Below are 18,363 nucleotides of genomic sequence, written 5' to 3'. Positions count from 1 at the left end.
TATACCTAGTTATTATTAACTGTCCGTAATTATCTGAGCTACTGAAAGTGTACGTGCAATAGGTTCAACAGGATAGTGAGTCACTAACATGTTGTGAGGTATTTTTAAATGGCCAGGCAAGCAATAATGATCTCAGAAACATCATCTAAAAATGTTCCACTCACGCTACCTTCTTTATCAGAGAAATAAAACGACATAGGTAAAAAAAAAACATTAGATGTCCTCAACACATCATCCAGTCAGGTGAACTCAAATATGAAGCTCGAATCAGGACCTAAAACAACACGACTATTTGTGATTTATTTTTAAGTATATTTCTCTCTCTTGGAAATGTTTTGGTCCCAATGACCCAGCTGTTTCTTAAGTAACTTCCATTCCTGACCTAGGGTTCGACCTGTCTGTATACCCGCATGTACTGTGTCTAGGGGCAATGATAACCTACTAATCTGTTGTAATGAGTGTGTCTAGTTACCTAGCCTCAACTGGTTGCATTGCATATTTGAGACGTGTATATTTTGTACAGAGACAATAAACCTACCATTGCTATGCAAAGATTGACGTTTGAATTGAAGCGTTAATACCATCAACCATCATGGCCTCTCCTTTATTCAACACTGTCACACTTCTGGATGACAGAAAAGTAAAGGTAATGATTCAGTTCATTTATTACATTGCTGTATTTATCAAAAGCTTGAAGACAATAACTTAATACAAATTATAACATATTTCCATGAGATTTCCTCTCGCCACTTCCAAATATATTGGCTTTAACTGGATTTATAAAGACAAACTACAAACTAAGCAGTGCATAACCAGACCAAGGATACCTCTAGTGTTTGCGATTGGTCCAGTTAACTTGAATATATGGTATCAAAATACAAAATGTTTGAGAATATTTTAAGAAGCACAATGTCATGTTTAGATAATATAACACATAAGCGTCGCATTCAAGTGTATGTTTAGGATTTGTTCATCCATATATATTCCTAATCGTATCCTAGGATGTTGGTTACAGACAGAATAGATTTTTTCATGAATTATGTGTTGGGTTGTGATTTGTATCTTTCAGTGAAATAAATCGTCGAAAAGGCAACAGGTAAGAGACAAATCACCGTCTTTTGCATCAGGCACCAACAAGATAACAACTCTAACACACACAGTGGTCTAACGCTGTTTATAAATATGGTTAATAGTCGTATATTGTTTTTGCATAAAAGCTCTGTAACACCCAGTAAATCAAGACACCCCAAGTCCCACAAGATGTGTGTTTTCCAAAACAATTTCTTCAGTCAGGAAACACCCTCACAGACCACATCGGACCTTGCGGTTGAACAATCAATTGTGATGCTGTGGGGCCATAAAGAAGACTTCACCGCAAAAATCCATATCTACTTTCCGTCAGCCATTGCTCCTGCGATTTCCCTCGGTAGAGAACGAGTCCATTCGTCTTCGACAGTGACCGAGATGACCACCGGGACTCTGAGAGGACCAAGGGTGAGGCCGGAAGATCCCCAAGGGGTCCGTAGAAGAGGCAGGCATTCTACTTGGCCACCTTGCGGAGTTCTGCCAGGACCCAGATGGCCAACGAGAGGAGGACCACTGAGCCGGACTGGTGTGTCGCTGCCAGGGGCGTTGGGACGTACAGCAGCAGCGTGCCGATACCGAGGGCCACCTAAAGAGACAACACTCAGTGGTTACTGGGAGGGTCCATTCTGTTATACAGACCTCTGACCTAAAGAGACAACACTCAGTGGTTACTGGGAGGGTCCATTCTGTTATACAGACCTCTGACCTAAAGAGACAACAGTCAGTGGTTACTGGGAGGGTCCATTCTGTTACACAGACCTCTGACCTAGAGAGACAACAGTCAGTTACTGGGAGGGTCCATTCTGTTATACAGACCCCTAAATCTGACCTAAAGAGACAGTCAGTGGTTACTGGGAGGGTCCATTCTGTTATACAGACCTCTGACCTAAAGAGACAACAGTCAGTGGTTACTGGGAGGGTCCATTCTGTTATACAGACCTCTGACCTAAAGAGACAACAGTCAGTGGTTACTGGGAGGGTCCATTCTGTTATACAGACCTCTGACCTAAAGAGACAACAGTCAGCGGTTACTGGGAGGGTCCATTCTGTTATACAGACCCCTACATCTGACCTAAAGAGACAACAGTCAGTGGTTACTGGGAGGGTCCATTCTGTTATACAGACCTCTGACCTAAAGAGACAACAGTCAGTGGTTACTGGGAGGGTCCATTCTGTTACACAGACCTCTGACCTAAAGAGACAACAGTCAGTGGTTACTGGGAGGGTCCATTCTGTTATACAGACCTCTGACCTAAAGAGACAGTCAGTGGTTACTGGGAGGGTCCATTCTGTTATACAGACCCCTACATCTGACCTAAAGAGACAGTCAGTGGTTACTGGGAGGGTCCATTCTGTTATACAGACCTCTGACCTAAAGAGACAACAGTCAGTGGTTACTGGGAGGGTCCATTCTGTTATACAGACCTCTGACCTAAAGAGACAACAGTCAGTGGTTACTGGGAGGGTCCATTCTGTTATACAGACCTCTGACCTAAAGAGACAACAGTCAGTGGTTACTGGGAGGGTCCATTCTGTTATACAGACCTCTGACCTAAAGAGACAGTCAGTGGTTACTGGGAGGGTCCATTCTGTTATACAGACTCCTACATCTGACCTAAAGAGACAACAGTCAGTGGTTACTGGGAGGGTCCATTCTGTTACACAGACCTCTACATCTGACTTACCAAATGAAAGGCACGCTTCGCTTACCCTTACACACTATTATTCTGACAAATTCGCTTTGGATAAAAGCTTCTGCTAAATGCTGTAAATGTACTACCTGGCTGTAGGCCATGGCTGTGAGGAGGCTGATGGCGACCCTTGCCCTCCTGGGCAGTGCCACCCGTCTGGAATACGCGTACAGACCAGTGATGGCGGTCAGAGAGGAGACGGCCTGGGGACAAGAGCAGAAACACGACCGCCTTAAGAAGCCTTCGTAGCAGTAAGGGTTACGACCAGATCCTGGTCAAAGATGGAGGAATAGCTCGGCCCGTACCAGGATCCTGTGGTCAAACTGTACAGTGGTGGGGTTCTCAAAGAGGTTCCTGAGCGTGGGGGAGAAGGCCAGCAGGTCGTCTGGGATCCATCGCTCGCCCATCTTGGGGAAGGAGTTGTACACCAGGCCAGCGTCTAGCCCCGCCACAAACGCCCCTAAGACACGTGTTCAAGAACATACATCAGTGTTTGAAAGATGCCTCACAGATGGATACGAGCGTATGAAAGGGGTTGCTTTGTGCATGTGAAGAAGAGGGAGGTTCCTTACCAGACAGAGCGGTGAGGAAGACCAGACCCCCAGTGCCTTTGGCAAAGCGCCTCAGCTGAGTGAGGCGGGCCGTGTCCGCCAGCTGAAGGGAGATCGATGGAAAACAATCAGGAAGAGAGGAGGGATTGGAAAACCAAAACACAGACATTCAGACAAACCCATTACGGTTTCATTTTAACTTGTTAATATTCAAGTCATTTATTGTTTACACCAATTTCACATTCCGGTCTAGATTATTTAGCGGACCTCATTCATGAATTCCTTCTGAAGGTTATGGATCTTTACTGTCTGTCTGTCTGTCTGTCTGTCTGTCTAGACAGGCTAGGAACGGCTATGCCTTGAAATGTAGTTTGCATCTGGGCCGCTCAAGCGCTTTTGAGACGGACTTATTAAAATAAGAAGAAGTCCCTTGAACAAAGCAGACACTGACTATTAAACAGCCACGGTACCCTGCCCTCTGGAGGCGTTCCTCCTCAGACCACTAGGCCAGGGGCTCTAGCTTCACGGTCATCCCTCTAACCTGGTTGGTCCTGAGCGTACCTTGTTGACGGGCAGGTCATCACTCTAACCTGGTTGGTTCTGAGCGTACCTTGTTGACGGGCAGCACCAGTTGGAGGCCGGTCCACAGACTGGCGCAGTACAGCAGCAGGGCAGAGCCCAGGTGAGCCGACAGCCGGTACTGGCTGACCCGCGGCACGTCGTGGGACTCGGGCTTCTCCTCCAGGCCACTCTTCACCATGTACCAGCCCAGCAGGCCCTGTGGAAACACACACACACACACACACACACTCCAGCGTCAACCTGATGACAACCTTGAGCAGGAAGCCTCATTCTTTACTATCGATTAATGACATCACTGTAAGGCGCTTTGGATAAGAGCGCCTGTTCGATATCCAAGTTAATATTTAAAGTTACACGGTGACAATATATTGCAATTCGCCTCACATCCCATTTCAAGTTCTGTTTTAAAATTAATTAAATTAAAGGAATACTGTAGAGCACACGCTGGTCACACCAACTACCCTCGACCGGCTAGTCCCCGTTTACCTGGAAGAAGACGAAGCCACACAGGCCGACCACGCGCCCCTTCAGAGAGCGGGTGAAGTAGCCCTTCTTCCAGAAGTACACGGTGGGCAGGATGTAGGCCAGCCCGACCAGACGACCCCACATGCGGTGGCCCCACTCCATGTAGAAGATGAACTTGAACTCCGGTAGGGTCATGTTGTGGTTCATTCTGAAAATTAAATTCACAAACTAATAAATAATAATATAAATCGTGTGAAACGTATTTAGGAAAAAGGTGAAATGTAAATCATCGTAAGCCTAAATGCCTTTGGTTGTATTAGGGGGACAATTACATTTTAAACTCTGGAAACTGCTGGTACTTTGCAAACTCGGCCTCCCATTCCTCGGGGGTCCGAGGGGGCCGCATTTCTCTCACCAGATGCCAGTCCACCATGGACAGTCCCGACTCGGTCAACCTGTTCAATTAAGCAAAAACAACATGAAAACACTACTAAATGAATGAATGAACACATTTAAAATACATAAATAGAATCAAGGATAAACATCTACACGTAAGGACTCACTCCCGGTCATTAGCTAATGATTCACCTTGTGACTCCCCCCAGGACCACAGCCCCGACCACCAACCCGCTGCAGCCCAGCAACCAGCGACCAACGATGCGATTGGAGGCTGCGTTTGGGACGGCGGATGCAGCCCGGGCCGTGGGAGCCCCTACCTCCGCTGTGATGGTGCTCTGCCCTCTCTTCACCAGCCATTGCCGCAAATGTGGACTCTTCTGTGATACGAATCAGGGAGGTGATCAGTTGGATGAATCAGGAAGTTAATTGGATACTCCAGGAAACCATTCAAGGACGTGACAACCACTGCTGCACAGTGTAACTGCTTGGGTAAGGTAGCTAAACAAGCTAGCATGTATCCTCTTATACAGTAACTCACAGTTAAAATGGCATGTATTTGTATTGAACTAATATGTCAAATGCATTCGCTTCTTGTAGGAGCCTGGTAAACAAAGAACAACTTGATTCAATCGCTTGCGCGCTAACGATACAGCAGCAGCTGACCTTTGATACATAGTTTTAGCCTAGCTTCCTAAACGAGCTAAGCGTACTGTAACCTTACTCACATTGTTCGATTGCAGGCCCTTTCCGACATTTCTACCACCACAAAACAACAGGGTCCTTAACGAAAGCATCTTTGAGCAGGTACTGGTTCGGTCCCACTAGGTAGATGTGCCAGGCAGTGGTTAGGTAAATCGTTACGACAGCATGTTTCCTAACACAGGGAAGCACGTCCACTGTGAACCGTGACGTCACGGGTGTGCTGGGATCGAATACGTAATGAATTGAATAAGCTTTGTCGTATTTCTTGAAGATGTTATTCCCTTTTTGATTGTTTGAATGTTATCTATTTTCAGTGTGAACTGCTGTTAGTTTCATAAGAGTGTATCTAAATATTGATTAAACTAAGTCTAGGCGACCTAGCCTACTAGTAGACTACTGCAGGGGGGACTGCATTTTTCTCGTAATAATTTGCTATAGACCAAAGCATTGTATGAAATATTTTTTAAGATATTCATATTAAATACATTAACAAGTAATCTTGGCTTTGTGCTTGATCTTTTACGGTTTTCATCTAATTTAATTCAAATGTATGCATTCAGTCTGCATAAAGCATATTCTATGTCACTTAAAAAATTATCAACATTATTAACCTTGCAGTTATTGCATATTAAAATTACGTGTATAATTTTTTATTTTGGTTTCCTCCCCTCCCAACACACACCACACCCTCATGCTCACCAATGCTGAACACACACACACACACACACACACACACACACACACACACACACACACACACACACACACACACACACACACACACACACACACACACAGATCAGACAGGAGGATGGCGGAAGGCTTCTTGATGGAGGTGTGTGTGGATTCTGTTGAGTCTGCGGTGAACGCTGAACGCGGAGGTTGGTGGAACACGCTCTGTGGTCTGGTGTATTCTCTGGTGCAAAAGTAATAACACATAATTATGAACGGACAGGGTCAGTTGTGAACATGCTTTGCATAATAAACATTTAATTCAGACATCTTATAACATTGCACTACTAATGAGTACAATGAGTACTGCCCCATTTGTGGTCATGGGATCAGGGGTCACCAACCTTTTTGAACCTGAGAGCTACTTCATGGGCACTGAGTCATATGAAGGGCACCCAGTTCTATGCACTCTTCTGAAATGACAAATTTGCTCAGTTTGCCTTTAGTTATATATTAATATTAATAATTAATGATTCTCATCTATGTAAAGACATGTTAATTAATTAAGTCATGTTAATGATTTCTCACAACAATTATCAACAATGACTTAAAAAAGGTGGGAAAGAGTTGTTCAAGAATGAGTAGTGCTGTTTCTAGAACAGGCCTGCGGGCGCCTCACGTGGTCCTTGCGGGCGCCCTGGGGCCCGCGGGCACTGTGTTGGTGACCCCTGGATTAGATCAATGCTGGTCCAACCGTTTGTCTTTCCTCTTAGGGGCGGCGCGGCTGGAACTGTGCTCCAGCCTTCTGGAGGGCGGGCTGACGCCCAGTGTGGGTGAGACACAGAGATACTCAAACTAAGGAATACTGGGGAGGGAAAACCGGTCCATTAGATGTACCATGTTCTCATATGTTCCATGTCACAGATGCAGATGGCATCTGCAAATATTTCATCATAGAACATGATTAACATTTCCCATAATATTCTTTCACAACCAGAAATCCAAACCAATTCACATATACATGGAACGTTATGCTGTCTAGGGAAGATTTGTAAGGAAACGATAATAACAAAAATCACACAAAATAACAAAAGTCTGGTTCCACCCCCCCTGCTGGCCAAACGGCCTCACGACCTCCCGTCACCGCCGTCGGGTTCAGGACTCCTGCAGGTGGTGAAGCAGAATGTCAAGGTCCCGATCTACGTCATGATCCGCCCGCGAGGGGGGGACTTCCTGTACTCGGAGCAGGAGGTGGAGGTGATGAGGAGGGACATCCAGCTGATGAAGAGCAACGGGGCGGACGGGCTGGTGCTGGGGGTCCTGACAGAGGACGGACGGGTGGACGCCGAGCTCTGCATGGAGTTACTGGGTACCTTCAAGTTAACCCCTCCTTTAGTTACTGGGTACCTTTGGGTTAATCCCTCCTTTAGTTACTGGGTACCTTCAAGTTAACCCCTCCTTTAGTTACTGGGTACCTTCGAGTTAACCCCTCCTTTAGTTACTGGGTACCTTCAAGTTAACCCCTCCTTTAGTTACTGGGTACCTTTAGGTTAACCCCTCCTTTAGTTACTGGGTACCTTTGGGTTAACCCCTCCTTTAGTTACTGGGTACCTTTGGGTTAACCCCTCCTTTAGTTACTGGGTACCTTCGAGTTAACCCCTCCTTTAGTTACTGGGTACCTTTAGGTTAACCCCTCCTTTAGTTACTGGGTACCTTCGAGTTAACCCCTCCTTTAGTTACTGGGTACCTTTGGTTAACCCCTCCTTTAGTTACTGGGTACCTTCAAGTTACCCCCTCCTTTAGTTACTGGGTACCTTCAAGTTAACCCCTCCTTTAGTTACTGGGTACCTTCAAGTTAACCCCTCCTTTAGTTACTGGGTACCTTTAGGTTAACCCCTCCTTTAGTTACTGGGTACCTTCAAGTTACCCCCTCCTTTAGTTACTGGGTACCTTCAAGTTAACCCCTCCTTTAGTTACTGGGTACCTTTGGGTTAACCCCTCCTTTAGTTACTGGGTACCTTTGGGTTAATCCCTCCTTTAGTTACTGGGTACCTTCAAGTTAACCCTCCTTTAGTTACTGGGTACCTTCAAGTTACCCCCTCCTTTAGTTACTGGGTACCTTCAAGTTAACCCCTCCTTTAGTTACTGGGTACCTTTGGGTTAACCCCTCCTTTAGTTACTGGGTACCTTCAAGTTAACCCTCCTTTAGTTACTGGGTACCTTCGAGTTAATCCCTCCTTTAGTTACTGGGTACCTTTGGGTTAACCCCTCCTTTAGTTACTGGGTACCTTCGAGTTAACCCCTCCTTTAGTTACTGGGTACCTTTGGGTTAACCCCTCCTTTAGTTACTGGGTACCTTCGGGTTAACCCCTCCTTTAGTTACTGGGTACCTTTGGGTTAACCCCTCCTTTAGTTACTGGGTACCTTCGGGTTAACCCCTCCTGTAGTTACTGGGTACCTTCGGGTTAACCCCTCCTTTAGTTACTGGGTACCTTTGGGTTAACCCTTCCTTTAGTTACTGGGTACCTTCGAGTTAACCCCTCCTTTAGTTACTGGGTACCTTTGGGTTAACCCCTCCTTTAGTTACTGGGTACCTTTGGGTTAACCCCTCCTTTAGTTACTGGGTACCTTCGGGTTAACCCCTCCTTTAGTTACTGGGTACCTTTGGGTTAACCCCTCCTTTAGTTACTGGGTACCTTTGGGTTAACCCCTCCTTTAGTTACTGGGTACCTTCGAGTTAACCCCTCCTTTAGTTACTGGGTACCTTTGGGTTAACCCCTCCTTTAGTTACTGGGTACCTTCGAGTTAACCCCTCCTTTAGTTACTGGGTACCTTCGGGTTAACCCCTCCTTTAGTTACTGGGTACCTTTGGGTTAACCCCTCCTTTAGTTACTGGGTACCTTCAAGTTAACCCCTCCTTTAGTTACTAGGTACCTTTGGGTTAACCTCTCCTTTAGTTACTGGGTACCTTCGGGTTAATCCCTCCTTTAGTTACTGTGTACCTTCAAGTTAACCCCTCCTTTAGTTACTAGGTACCTTTGGGTTAACCTCTCCTGTAGTTACTGGGTACCTTTGGGTTAACCCCTCCTTTAGTTACTGGGTACCTTCGGGTTAACCCCTCCTTTAGTTACTGGGTACCTTTGGGTTAACCCCTCCTTTAGTTACTAGGTACCTTTGGGTTAACCCCTCCTTTAGTTACTGGGTACCTTTGGGTTAACCCCTCCTTTAGTTACTGGGTACCTTTGGGTTAACCTCTCCTGTAGTTACTGGGTACCTTTGGGCTAACCCCTCCTTTAGTTACTGGGTACCTTCAAGTTAACCCCTACTTTAGTTACTGGGTACCTTCGAGTTAACCCCTCCTTTAGTTACTGGGTACCTTCGGGTTAACCCCTCCTTTAGTTACTGGGTACCTTTGGTTAACCCCTCCTTTATTTACTGGGTACCTTCAAGTTAACCCCTACTTTAGTTACTGGGTACCTTCGAGTTAACCCCTCCTTTAGTTACTGGGTACCTTCGGGTTAACCCCTCCTTTAGTTACTGGGTACCTTCGGGTTAACCCCTCCTTTAGTTACTGGGTACCTTTGGGTTAACCCCTCCTTTAGTTACTGGGTACCTTTGGGTTAACCCCTCCGTTAGTTACTGGGTACCTTTGGGTTAACCCCTCCTTTAGTTACTGGGTACCTTCGAGTTAACCCCTCCTTTAGTTACTGGGTACCTTTGGGTTAACCCCTCCGTTAGTTACTGGGTACCTTTGGGTTAACCCATCCTTTAGTTACTGGGTACCTTCAAGTTAACCCCTCCTTTAGTTACTGGGTACCTTTGGGTTAACCCATCCTTTAGTTACTGGGTACTTTCGAGTTAATCACTCTTGTCCTTTATAATAGTCCTTGTCCTTTATAGCTTCCCTTTAGCAGCTGCCGCTCATGACATCATTGGCCTGGGCTGAATTAATACTCAGAAAGCATTAGTTTAGCAACTTAGATTAAACAAAATAGACTGCTGTAAATCACAAGTATCCAAAGCCGTCACTTCATAATATTCACATAGAGGTAATAGGGTGAGACATCTTGCTCAACGACGCATACAGAGATTGGCTGTGGACATTGGCACTCGAACCCAGGACCTTTAGTGTGGGAGTGGATCACCTGGACACTACAACACGCTACACCACCATGTACTTATGTTGAGCTACAGCCTTGACATCTGAGCAAGAGAAACAGTGTTTACCATTCTGGAGGTGGGTTATAGCCGATAAGGCAATCGAGTAGGGAGAATGTTATTGATATAACTGGCAATAGTCATTCTATTAACTGATTCGTGACACGGTGAATAGACAGAGCTGAACTCTTACCCAGCTGGCACATTTATAGATACCATCTTTAGAATGCCCAGGCTCAGGTAGCATTATGTCTGATGTCATGGTGAGAGAAGCAAGTTTCATTCATTCTGAACTGAAGTATTCTTTACCGGTTTTACTGTATTTATAGAGCATTCGATGTGTAACTGAAGTTTTAGTGTTTGCTACGTCCCTTGCTAGGGAAAAGGGAGGCAACCTAAAACTGCAGCGTAACAGTGTTGAAGTGTTGCATGTTTTACTAAAATAACATATTGTTTTATTTTTAAATCCACAGCGCTTTCTCGTCCTCTTCCCGTCACCTTCCACAGAGGTAAATTCAATCTTCTTATAGTGGCCGTTTGTCTGGTATTATAGTGGAAAAGTGTTCCAGAGCTTTTGTAAGCAATGACATATATTACATGTTGTTTTAAAGATAAAGTTAAGTAATTTCCTCCAAAAATTATATTTATAATATTGAATATTAAATATAAAACATATTATATATTTTTTTAATGTAAAGATATAACTAGTTTTAGCATAATAGCAATCATCCTGAACATATATGTACATGCATACAAACATATGTACACATCCCTAAACATTCATCTTTAATTGGAATTGCGTGCGATCATTCAAATTGACGGCAAAGCTACAACAGGTAGCTGAGATGTGTTTTGTTGGTGCTCTTGTTGTATAGTAAGTCAAGCCTATGTTATTAGCCCTTGATCACAGTTACTGTCTGAAAGGGCTTCACGGACACGCTTTATGGCACTAAGCCTGTAAGCCCCTCCAAAGAGCAAGGAAAGACCCTAATTATCGGGAATTTGAGAAGGAGAGAAGAAACGGGGATCCCTCCTTCTAGGGAGTGTTAAGGGTGCAACGGGTGCCACGATGGCAGCATCTATAGACTGTTAGGAAATGGACGAGAGAATGAGGAGCGCCCCTGGTGGCGTGGAGGTGGTGGTGAATGGGCTGCTAGCTGGCAGGTGGGGGGGGATGAGGAGCGCCCCTGGTGGGGTGGAGGTGCGGGTGAATGGGCTGCTAGCTGGCAGGTGGGGGGGGGGGGAATGGGCTGCTAGCTGGCAGGTGGGGGGAGGGGGAATGGGCTGCTAGCTGGCAGGTGGGGGGAGGGGGAATGGGCTGCTAGCTGGCAGGTGGGGGGGGATGAGGAGCGCCCCTGGTGGGGTGGAGGTGCGGGGGAATGGGCTGCTAGCTGGCAGGTGGGGGGGGGAGGGAATGGGCTGCTAGCTGGCAGGGAGGGTGGAGGTGCTGGGGAATGGGCTGCTAGCTGGCAGGGGGGGGGGGGGGAATGGGCTGCTAGCTGGCAGGTGGAGGGGGGGGGGGGAATGGGCTGCTAGCTGGCAGGTGGAGGTGCGGGGGAAAGGGCTGCTAGCTGGCAGGTGGAGGTGCGGGGGAACGGGCTGCTAGCTGGCAGGTGGGGGGGAAGCGGTCCAGTCAGGATCACTGCCTCAAACCAAAGAGAGCGTTATGGTGAGAGGGCAGGCTGGACATAACCAGTACACATTACACTTATATTCACAGTTGTTGTTACACTTTATTCAAACGTTCAACTTTACTCAATCTTTATCACTTTAGGCATTTGTTTAACTTTTCAACTTTTCATTTGTTTCCAATTATTTGACATGTTGACATTGTTGACTCCGTGAAGACTTTAAACTTTTGAACCCTGTTCAAATCTTTTCTCCTGATTTAAAGCTATTCAACAAATACTTTTTTTTTAAACTGTGCAGCTTTATTAAACATTTTTTAACACTATAGCACTCACGGCATCTTCAGCAGGAAATGCATTTTCTAGACTTCAGACTTCATATGATGCATCAGATATATATCCTATGAAGTTCATCACAATCTAAAGACACACCAAGTAGACATTAGAGAACCACTTCAATCCTCGGATAGTTCTCTAAAAACTCACAGCCTCGGCTTGTACTCATAGTGGCTGGGTGGGTGAACCCCGTGTGTTGAAGAGGTCTCCCCCTGGGTGGGTGAACCCCGTGTGTTGAAGAGGTCTCCCCCTGGGTGGATGAACCCTGTGTGTTGAAGAGGTCTCCCCCTGGGTGGGTGAACCCCGTGTGTTGAAGAGGTCTCCCCCTGGGTGGATGAACCCCGTGTGTTGAAGAGGTCTCCCCCTGGGTGGGTGAACCCCGTGTGTTGAAGAGGTCTCCCCCCCTGGGTGGGTGAACCCCGTGTGTTGAAGTGGTCTCCCCCCCCTGTGTGGGTGAACCCCGTGTGTTGAAGAGGTGTCTCCCCCTGGGTGGGTGAACCCCGTGTGTTGAAGAGGTGTCTCCCCCTGGGTGGGTGAACCCCGTGTGTTGAAGAGGTCTCCCCCCCTGGGTGGGTGAACCCCGTGTGTTGAAGAGGTCTCCCCCCCTGGGTGGGTGAACCCCGTGTGTTGAAGAGGTCTCCCCCTGGGTGGGTGAACCCCGTGTGTTGAAGAGGTCTCCCCCTGGGTGGGTGAACCCCGTGTGTTGAAGAGGTCTCCCCCTGGGTGGGTGAACCCCGTGTGTTGAAGAGGTCTCCCCCCCTGGGTGGGTGAACCCCGTGTGTTGAAGAGGTGTCTCCCCCTGTGTGGGTGAACCCCGTGTGTTGAGGAGGTGTCTCCCCCTGGGTGGGTGAACCCCGTGTGTTGAAGAGGTGCCCCCCCCCACAGCGTTTGACATGGTGCAGGACCCCGAGGCGGCGCTGGAGACGTTGATGTCTCTGGGGTTCCAGCGGCTGCTGACGAGCGGCTGTGACTGCTCGGCGCTGGAGGGTCTGCCTGTCCTCAAGCGTCTGGTTAAACAGGTATGAAGGTCAGGACGCTGGGAGCTCACGCTCCAACCGGTGGAGCGTGACGTTCATATCGCCATGGCTCAGGGGCTCAGGTTATCACTGTACACTCTGTTCTCTACATGTTTTCATAATCATAATCTTCTCACTTTGACAGGCTAAAGGCAGAATTTCCATTATGCCAGGTGAGTACGAGTCAGTTGGTCTTCTTTCACCGTATCCAACAAGAGTTATATATCTGTGTGTAAATGAGGTACTTGTGACTGTATGGGGGCTTTGTTGCTATGACAGTTGATTGATGGATCAACCAATATGAATATATTTAAGCCCTGAGGCTTAATATGTTTTTGCGAGGTTGATGATTGCAGGGGTCTGATGTTATCACAGGTAGTCCTCCATGCATCCTCCACACAGTTAAGAAAAAACAACTTAGGCATCATAAAGGTGCTGCCAATTGAATCTATAAGAATCCATAAGACCGTAAGATAAGTCTTCAAGCCATTTCGAAGATGTTGTTTTTTTGTAACATTTTGTCACTGAAAGGCTGACTCATGGTATGACATCAACATAGAGCCACTTGTTGGACTATAATACACCATTTTGGGCCATAGGTAAAAGATAATCACTTTGGCACAACCGACACGTGACATTTTGTAACGTTTGGTTTGTTTTTAACTCAGGTGGTGGCATCACAGAGAGGAACCTCCAAAGAATTCTGGAAGGATCCAGGGCTCAGGAATTTCACTGCTCTGCCCGATCGGGTCGGGATTCCGCCATGAAGTTTAGGTGGGTTTCAACGTAAATTATTAAGATGGGCCGCACAAAAAGAGTTTGAGTCACCAGCTAGTACAAGGAACAAACTCATTTATCGAACCCCAGGGCACACAGGCTACCACAGATCCTCAACCCACGACCGGCTACTTTATGGCTTGCAACTTAACATGAACGATTCTGTGCTCTCCCACACAGGAATAGCTCCGTGACGATGGGCGCCTCTTTCTCAGCTCCCGAGTATGGCCTGAAGGTGGCAGATGCGAGCAAGGTTCGCAACCTCAACGCAATCGCCAGAAATGCCATGTGACAGTGCTGTGTGGAGGGCATCAGATGGTGTCACCATGGGATGGATTCGCCTCAAGTTGATATGACAACCGTACTTTTTGTGCTTTGGAATGCAACGTTCCATGAGATTTGTCAAGGTTGTGGAGAATTTAATAAATTGAATACCTTTTTCATTGATGCATTTTATTGAACTTCCCTTAATTTCTATTGGAATGTGGACTCTTTCTCTTGCTTTACACACTCCTGACACTCTCTTTATATTGACATATACACATACATTTGATACCTTATAAAACTTAAAAAATATGTACAATTACTTGTGCCTTAGAATATTTGAGGATGTCATGCTGCCATCCTTGGTCTCACACACACACTCAAAATTGCAAACTCATCCATGTTTGAGTGAGTCTGATGTTGCTATCAACAGGGATGTAATGATTAACCGAGAGATAGTGTTTGGATGGTCAGGGTCATCCTGCAAATGAGTACAGCACACTACATAACATTTCTTTACACATGTTTACTATCAGCAATACAGAAAAAGACCAATGAGTGAAGCGCCTTGCATAACCTTTCCCTAGTTATATTATCCCCAGCTATATGGTAAGTAACCAAAAGAGTCACGCCACGGTGATTGAAGCTCAACTTTATTAGGCAATGACTAATTCTTATCATGCTATCTTGCTAAATGCTATAGTCATTTTTTTCCTTTGCTCTGGCTTTGGACACGAGAGGCATTGGACTGTAGACTCTGTTTACGCAGAGTCTCTGAATGGAAGCCATGTTTATTGTTTGGTAGTACATACTTCATTATCTTTAACACACGCACACAAGTGCATGGATATTGCTAATTGGGTATCTGATGGCATTTTCCCTCTTACCTGTCCTATTTATGGATTTATAGCAGGCACTCCCCGCAAGCACAGATCTTTAATCAAATTAAGGCAAAGTTAATATTTCCTGTTTGTTTGCTGTAATGAGCAGACAGGTCACGCCAAGAGATAATCACCACCTACACTGGGAGAAAACAGAGGACGACCAAACAATATGTGGAGCTCTGTTGTTGATGTGTTTTGGGGAACCAGCTCTTTGAGGTTTTCGTGTTCCGAATGGGAAACAGATGTAGAGAGAGGTAGGCCTATATAGAGAGAGGTGGACAGAGAGAGAGAGAGAGAGAGAGAGAGAGAGAGAGAGAGAGAGAGAGAGAGAGAGAGAGAGAGAGAGAGAGAGAGAGAGAGAGAGAGAGAGAGATTGAACGGTAGGCCTGCTTCGCTCTCATATTGTAAACCAAATGTCCTTGGCTAGCAGCAGGGCCCCTCTTAACTGCGTCCAACCTACTTCAGAGCCATTGTTCTCGAGCAAGCATCAAAGCAACATATTTGTTGGTTGAGCCTTAACCTTAACTGTATTCACGGATGTGCTGGATGCACTGGGTTCATGTAAGAAAAGAAAAGCTCACAATAATTTACTACATGTTTTATAGACACATCGACAAATATACAGATCCACGTGCACTGATACCGGTGGAATGCCAAGCACACGCACATGTATAGCCTGGAGAATTAAAGGGATGCTACGTGAAAGACGTAGCGTGCGTGAACGCTACGTCCCCCGACAACCCTGCTACGGAGCGCTTTCATACACACACATGGGCAGGAAGGGGGAGGAGGGGTCTGGTTGTGCAAGTCCCGCTACAGTCTTTCATCTACCCCTCGGCACGTTCAAACTCGCACTTCTGCCCCATGCTTTTTTCCCCTCTGCTTTGCCTGAGACACGAGAGCTCTCCGACCCAGCTCTCCAGTTGGGACAAACTATGGTGCATGGGAGGAGCCTTGTTCATCGTGTCACTCATTTAGGCAGTCCACAGTTATGTAGTGTGCCAGCGTTCTAGAATAGAGTACTTGGCAGTGATTGCTTTTGTTTACAGCGCAGTGACTAATTGTTTGTAATGGTCAAAATCCATCCTTGGGGACGGTCTTTAAAGGACGCATTGCAAGTCTCGGGCTAAACATTAATCAGCCGGCTCCTAACGCGAGATACAGCACCACTGGGTGTGCTAGTCTTATCCTGTGTGTGTGAATGAAGAGGTTTAACTGTCAGCTCTGTTTTTAGACGTTTCATAACTGAAAGTCCTTCGCGGTGACACACTCACACACACTGCCGTCCCTGGAGCCGTGGAACTTGCCGCTGGCGTGCGGGCGCCCCTAAAGCTAGCGTCCCGACACCGACACATGTGTTGGTGGGGTTATTGTCTGGTCATCTGAGCGGCGTCGGCGCTCATCTCCAGGCAGCTATGCCTGCCGCGGCTCTGGACGAATACTGCGGCTCGACCTTCTGGGTGAGTGTAAGCAGGAGGGTGGAGAATGACAGTTATTATAAATTGTTTGCTGTAAAGTGAAACATTCAAATGTGAATCTGTCAGATCGGATATTTTTTTAGAAACTTTTAACACTTTGTTCACTCACTACAATGTTCGTTGTGCTTCGATTGAATGTCCACCAACAACCGCAAACATTCCGATATGAACGAAAACATAGGCCTTTAATTTACTGCTTGTAGTTTTCAAGATAACATTTCACCATTCTAAGGTAAATCAGAGGTGCCTTCTGTTTATAACGGAAACATCAGATCTGAGGTTTCTTAGCTGAACGGAAGCGGTGTGTGTGCGTGTGCGTGTGCGTGTGCGTGTGTGTGTGTGTGTGTGTGTGTGTGTGTGTGTGTGTGTGTGTGTGTGTGTGTGTGTGTGTAAAGGTCAGATTTTGACAATTTAAATACAGCAGAGTCAATGAGTAGCCACATTAAACATAAAAAAAATAGCAAATATAGGCTACAGCAAACTACTCATATTGCGATTTCAGTGTTTTTACCTTCTCTTGTTAACAAACATTAATCGTTGGCATACGAAAGAGTGTGACTCAGCAATTTTGAACGACGTTAATGTTTATAATTGTATGTCAATCGTTTTATTGTAGTATCTTTTGGCCTACTGACTTTCACTTTAAGGTAGTGCCATTTATGTTGATGAATGAATTGGGCACGAGATGAAAACGAAGAGGAAAGAGAAGTGATCTCTTTGAGTGCCAGTGACCTAAAGTGGCCCCCCTGAACGACTAGAAGAGGGCCTTCTTCAGGTCCGTGCCTATGGAGGAGCTGGGAGGGTACAAAAGACATCGAGGGGACAGAGAAGAGACGTGAACAACAGGAAGATGGAGGAAAACCTTCAGGATGACCACGTGAGGACCACAACGCAGACTACATACCAGAGTCTCATTGTAAGCCCCACAGCTCTCCCCAGCAGCGCCCTGCCCCCCTCAGGAACATCCGTGGACTAAGACCCCCGGGGTTCATAATGACTGGGTGCCACCCTTACCGCGTACAAAGTTTACACCTGCCACCAACCAATGGATGATATATTGGAGTGTTGCCAGGGAAACAAGATGAATCAGCCTGCTCCTAACCGAGATACAGCCCCACTGGGTGCAGGGTTATGCATACAAACAAAAGCTTGGCCAGTAAAAAGATACGCTCCGGCAAGGTGAAGGATTCCCCCTCACATCCTCCATCTTGAAGAGCATGGGCCGACACAAAGGCTGGCCCACATGAGGCCGCGGGGGGGGGGGGGGACATCCTGGGACCCCTGCTGTCTGCTGGATAGTCTATCTGCCCAACGGGCCACAGCCTCAATGATCTGAGCACCGTTCTGGGGTCCTTCCTGTTGACCCGACATGCCTTGGACTACATGTACAAAGAAGACGCGTGTGTCCTGCAGATGTTTTTCGGACAACTTCTGTTGTGGGATGGATCAGTGGACGACGATAACAGATTATCAATCGATGGATAGAAAGATGGTTGCTTTATTCATCTCTGAGGGGAATCTAACGATCTTCAATGATTTGACGTTGAGTTTCTTTTTCATTGTTGATCCCAACTGTCCCTCCCCGATATTTTAATTTAGAGTGTAGCGCTTTATTCTATATAGCTGCTTTATTCTCCCATTGACCTTTAGACAGTTGTATTTGTATATACTGTT

General features: G+C 46.4%; 3 protein-coding genes across 5 annotated transcripts in view; 2 read left to right on the top strand and 1 right to left on the bottom strand.

Annotated features, from left to right (window-relative positions):
- Positions 1–428: 428 nt before the first annotated feature.
- LOC130404499 (cytochrome c oxidase assembly protein COX15 homolog) lies at positions 429–5,716 on the bottom strand. The gene is made up of 9 exons (XM_056609273.1): positions 5,500–5,716; positions 4,964–5,151; positions 4,708–4,830; positions 4,397–4,583; positions 3,939–4,106; positions 3,350–3,431; positions 3,083–3,237; positions 2,867–2,980; positions 429–1,672 (listed from the first exon to the last, which is right to left on the bottom strand). Exons 1-9 carry the CDS (start codon positions 5,566–5,568, stop codon positions 1,541–1,543), a joined length of 1,218 nt encoding a protein of 405 aa, XP_056465248.1. The 5' UTR covers positions 5,569–5,716; the 3' UTR covers positions 429–1,540.
- cutc (cutC copper transporter homolog (E. coli)) lies at positions 5,012–14,644 on the top strand. 2 transcript variants are annotated; one of them, XM_056609277.1, is made up of 10 exons: positions 5,012–5,263; positions 5,515–5,578; positions 6,275–6,357; positions 6,922–6,981; positions 7,308–7,517; positions 10,780–10,815; positions 13,156–13,289; positions 13,432–13,459; positions 13,955–14,060; positions 14,244–14,644. In XM_056609277.1, exons 3-10 carry the CDS (start codon positions 6,288–6,290, stop codon positions 14,353–14,355), a joined length of 756 nt encoding a protein of 251 aa, XP_056465252.1. In that variant the 5' UTR covers positions 5,012–5,263; positions 5,515–5,578; positions 6,275–6,287; the 3' UTR covers positions 14,356–14,644. The 2 variants fall into 2 exon arrangements, with proteins under 2 accessions (XP_056465252.1, XP_056465253.1); XM_056609278.1 differs by lacking the exon at positions 5,515–5,578.
- A 1,338-nt stretch (positions 14,645–15,982) lies between these two features.
- Positions 15,983–18,363, top strand: part of LOC130404517 (ATP-binding cassette sub-family C member 2-like) — a 28,011-nt gene continuing 25,630 nt past the window's right edge. Inside the window, exon 1 of one of the 2 annotated variants that reach the window (XM_056609300.1) lies at positions 15,983–16,671. In XM_056609300.1, the coding sequence (XP_056465275.1) occupies positions 16,627–16,671 (45 nt within the window). In that variant the 5' untranslated portion in view covers positions 15,983–16,626. The remainder of the gene's footprint in view (positions 16,672–18,363) is intronic. The other variant, XM_056609301.1, reaches the window with a different exon arrangement.

The sequence above is a fragment of the Gadus chalcogrammus genome, chromosome 15, assembly GCF_026213295.1.
Source record: "Gadus chalcogrammus isolate NIFS_2021 chromosome 15, NIFS_Gcha_1.0, whole genome shotgun sequence".
In the NCBI taxonomy this organism is placed as follows: domain Eukaryota; kingdom Metazoa; phylum Chordata; class Actinopteri; order Gadiformes; family Gadidae; genus Gadus; species Gadus chalcogrammus.
Note: the sequence above shows the minus strand (reverse complement) of the source record. Positions and strands in the feature narration are given on the sequence as shown.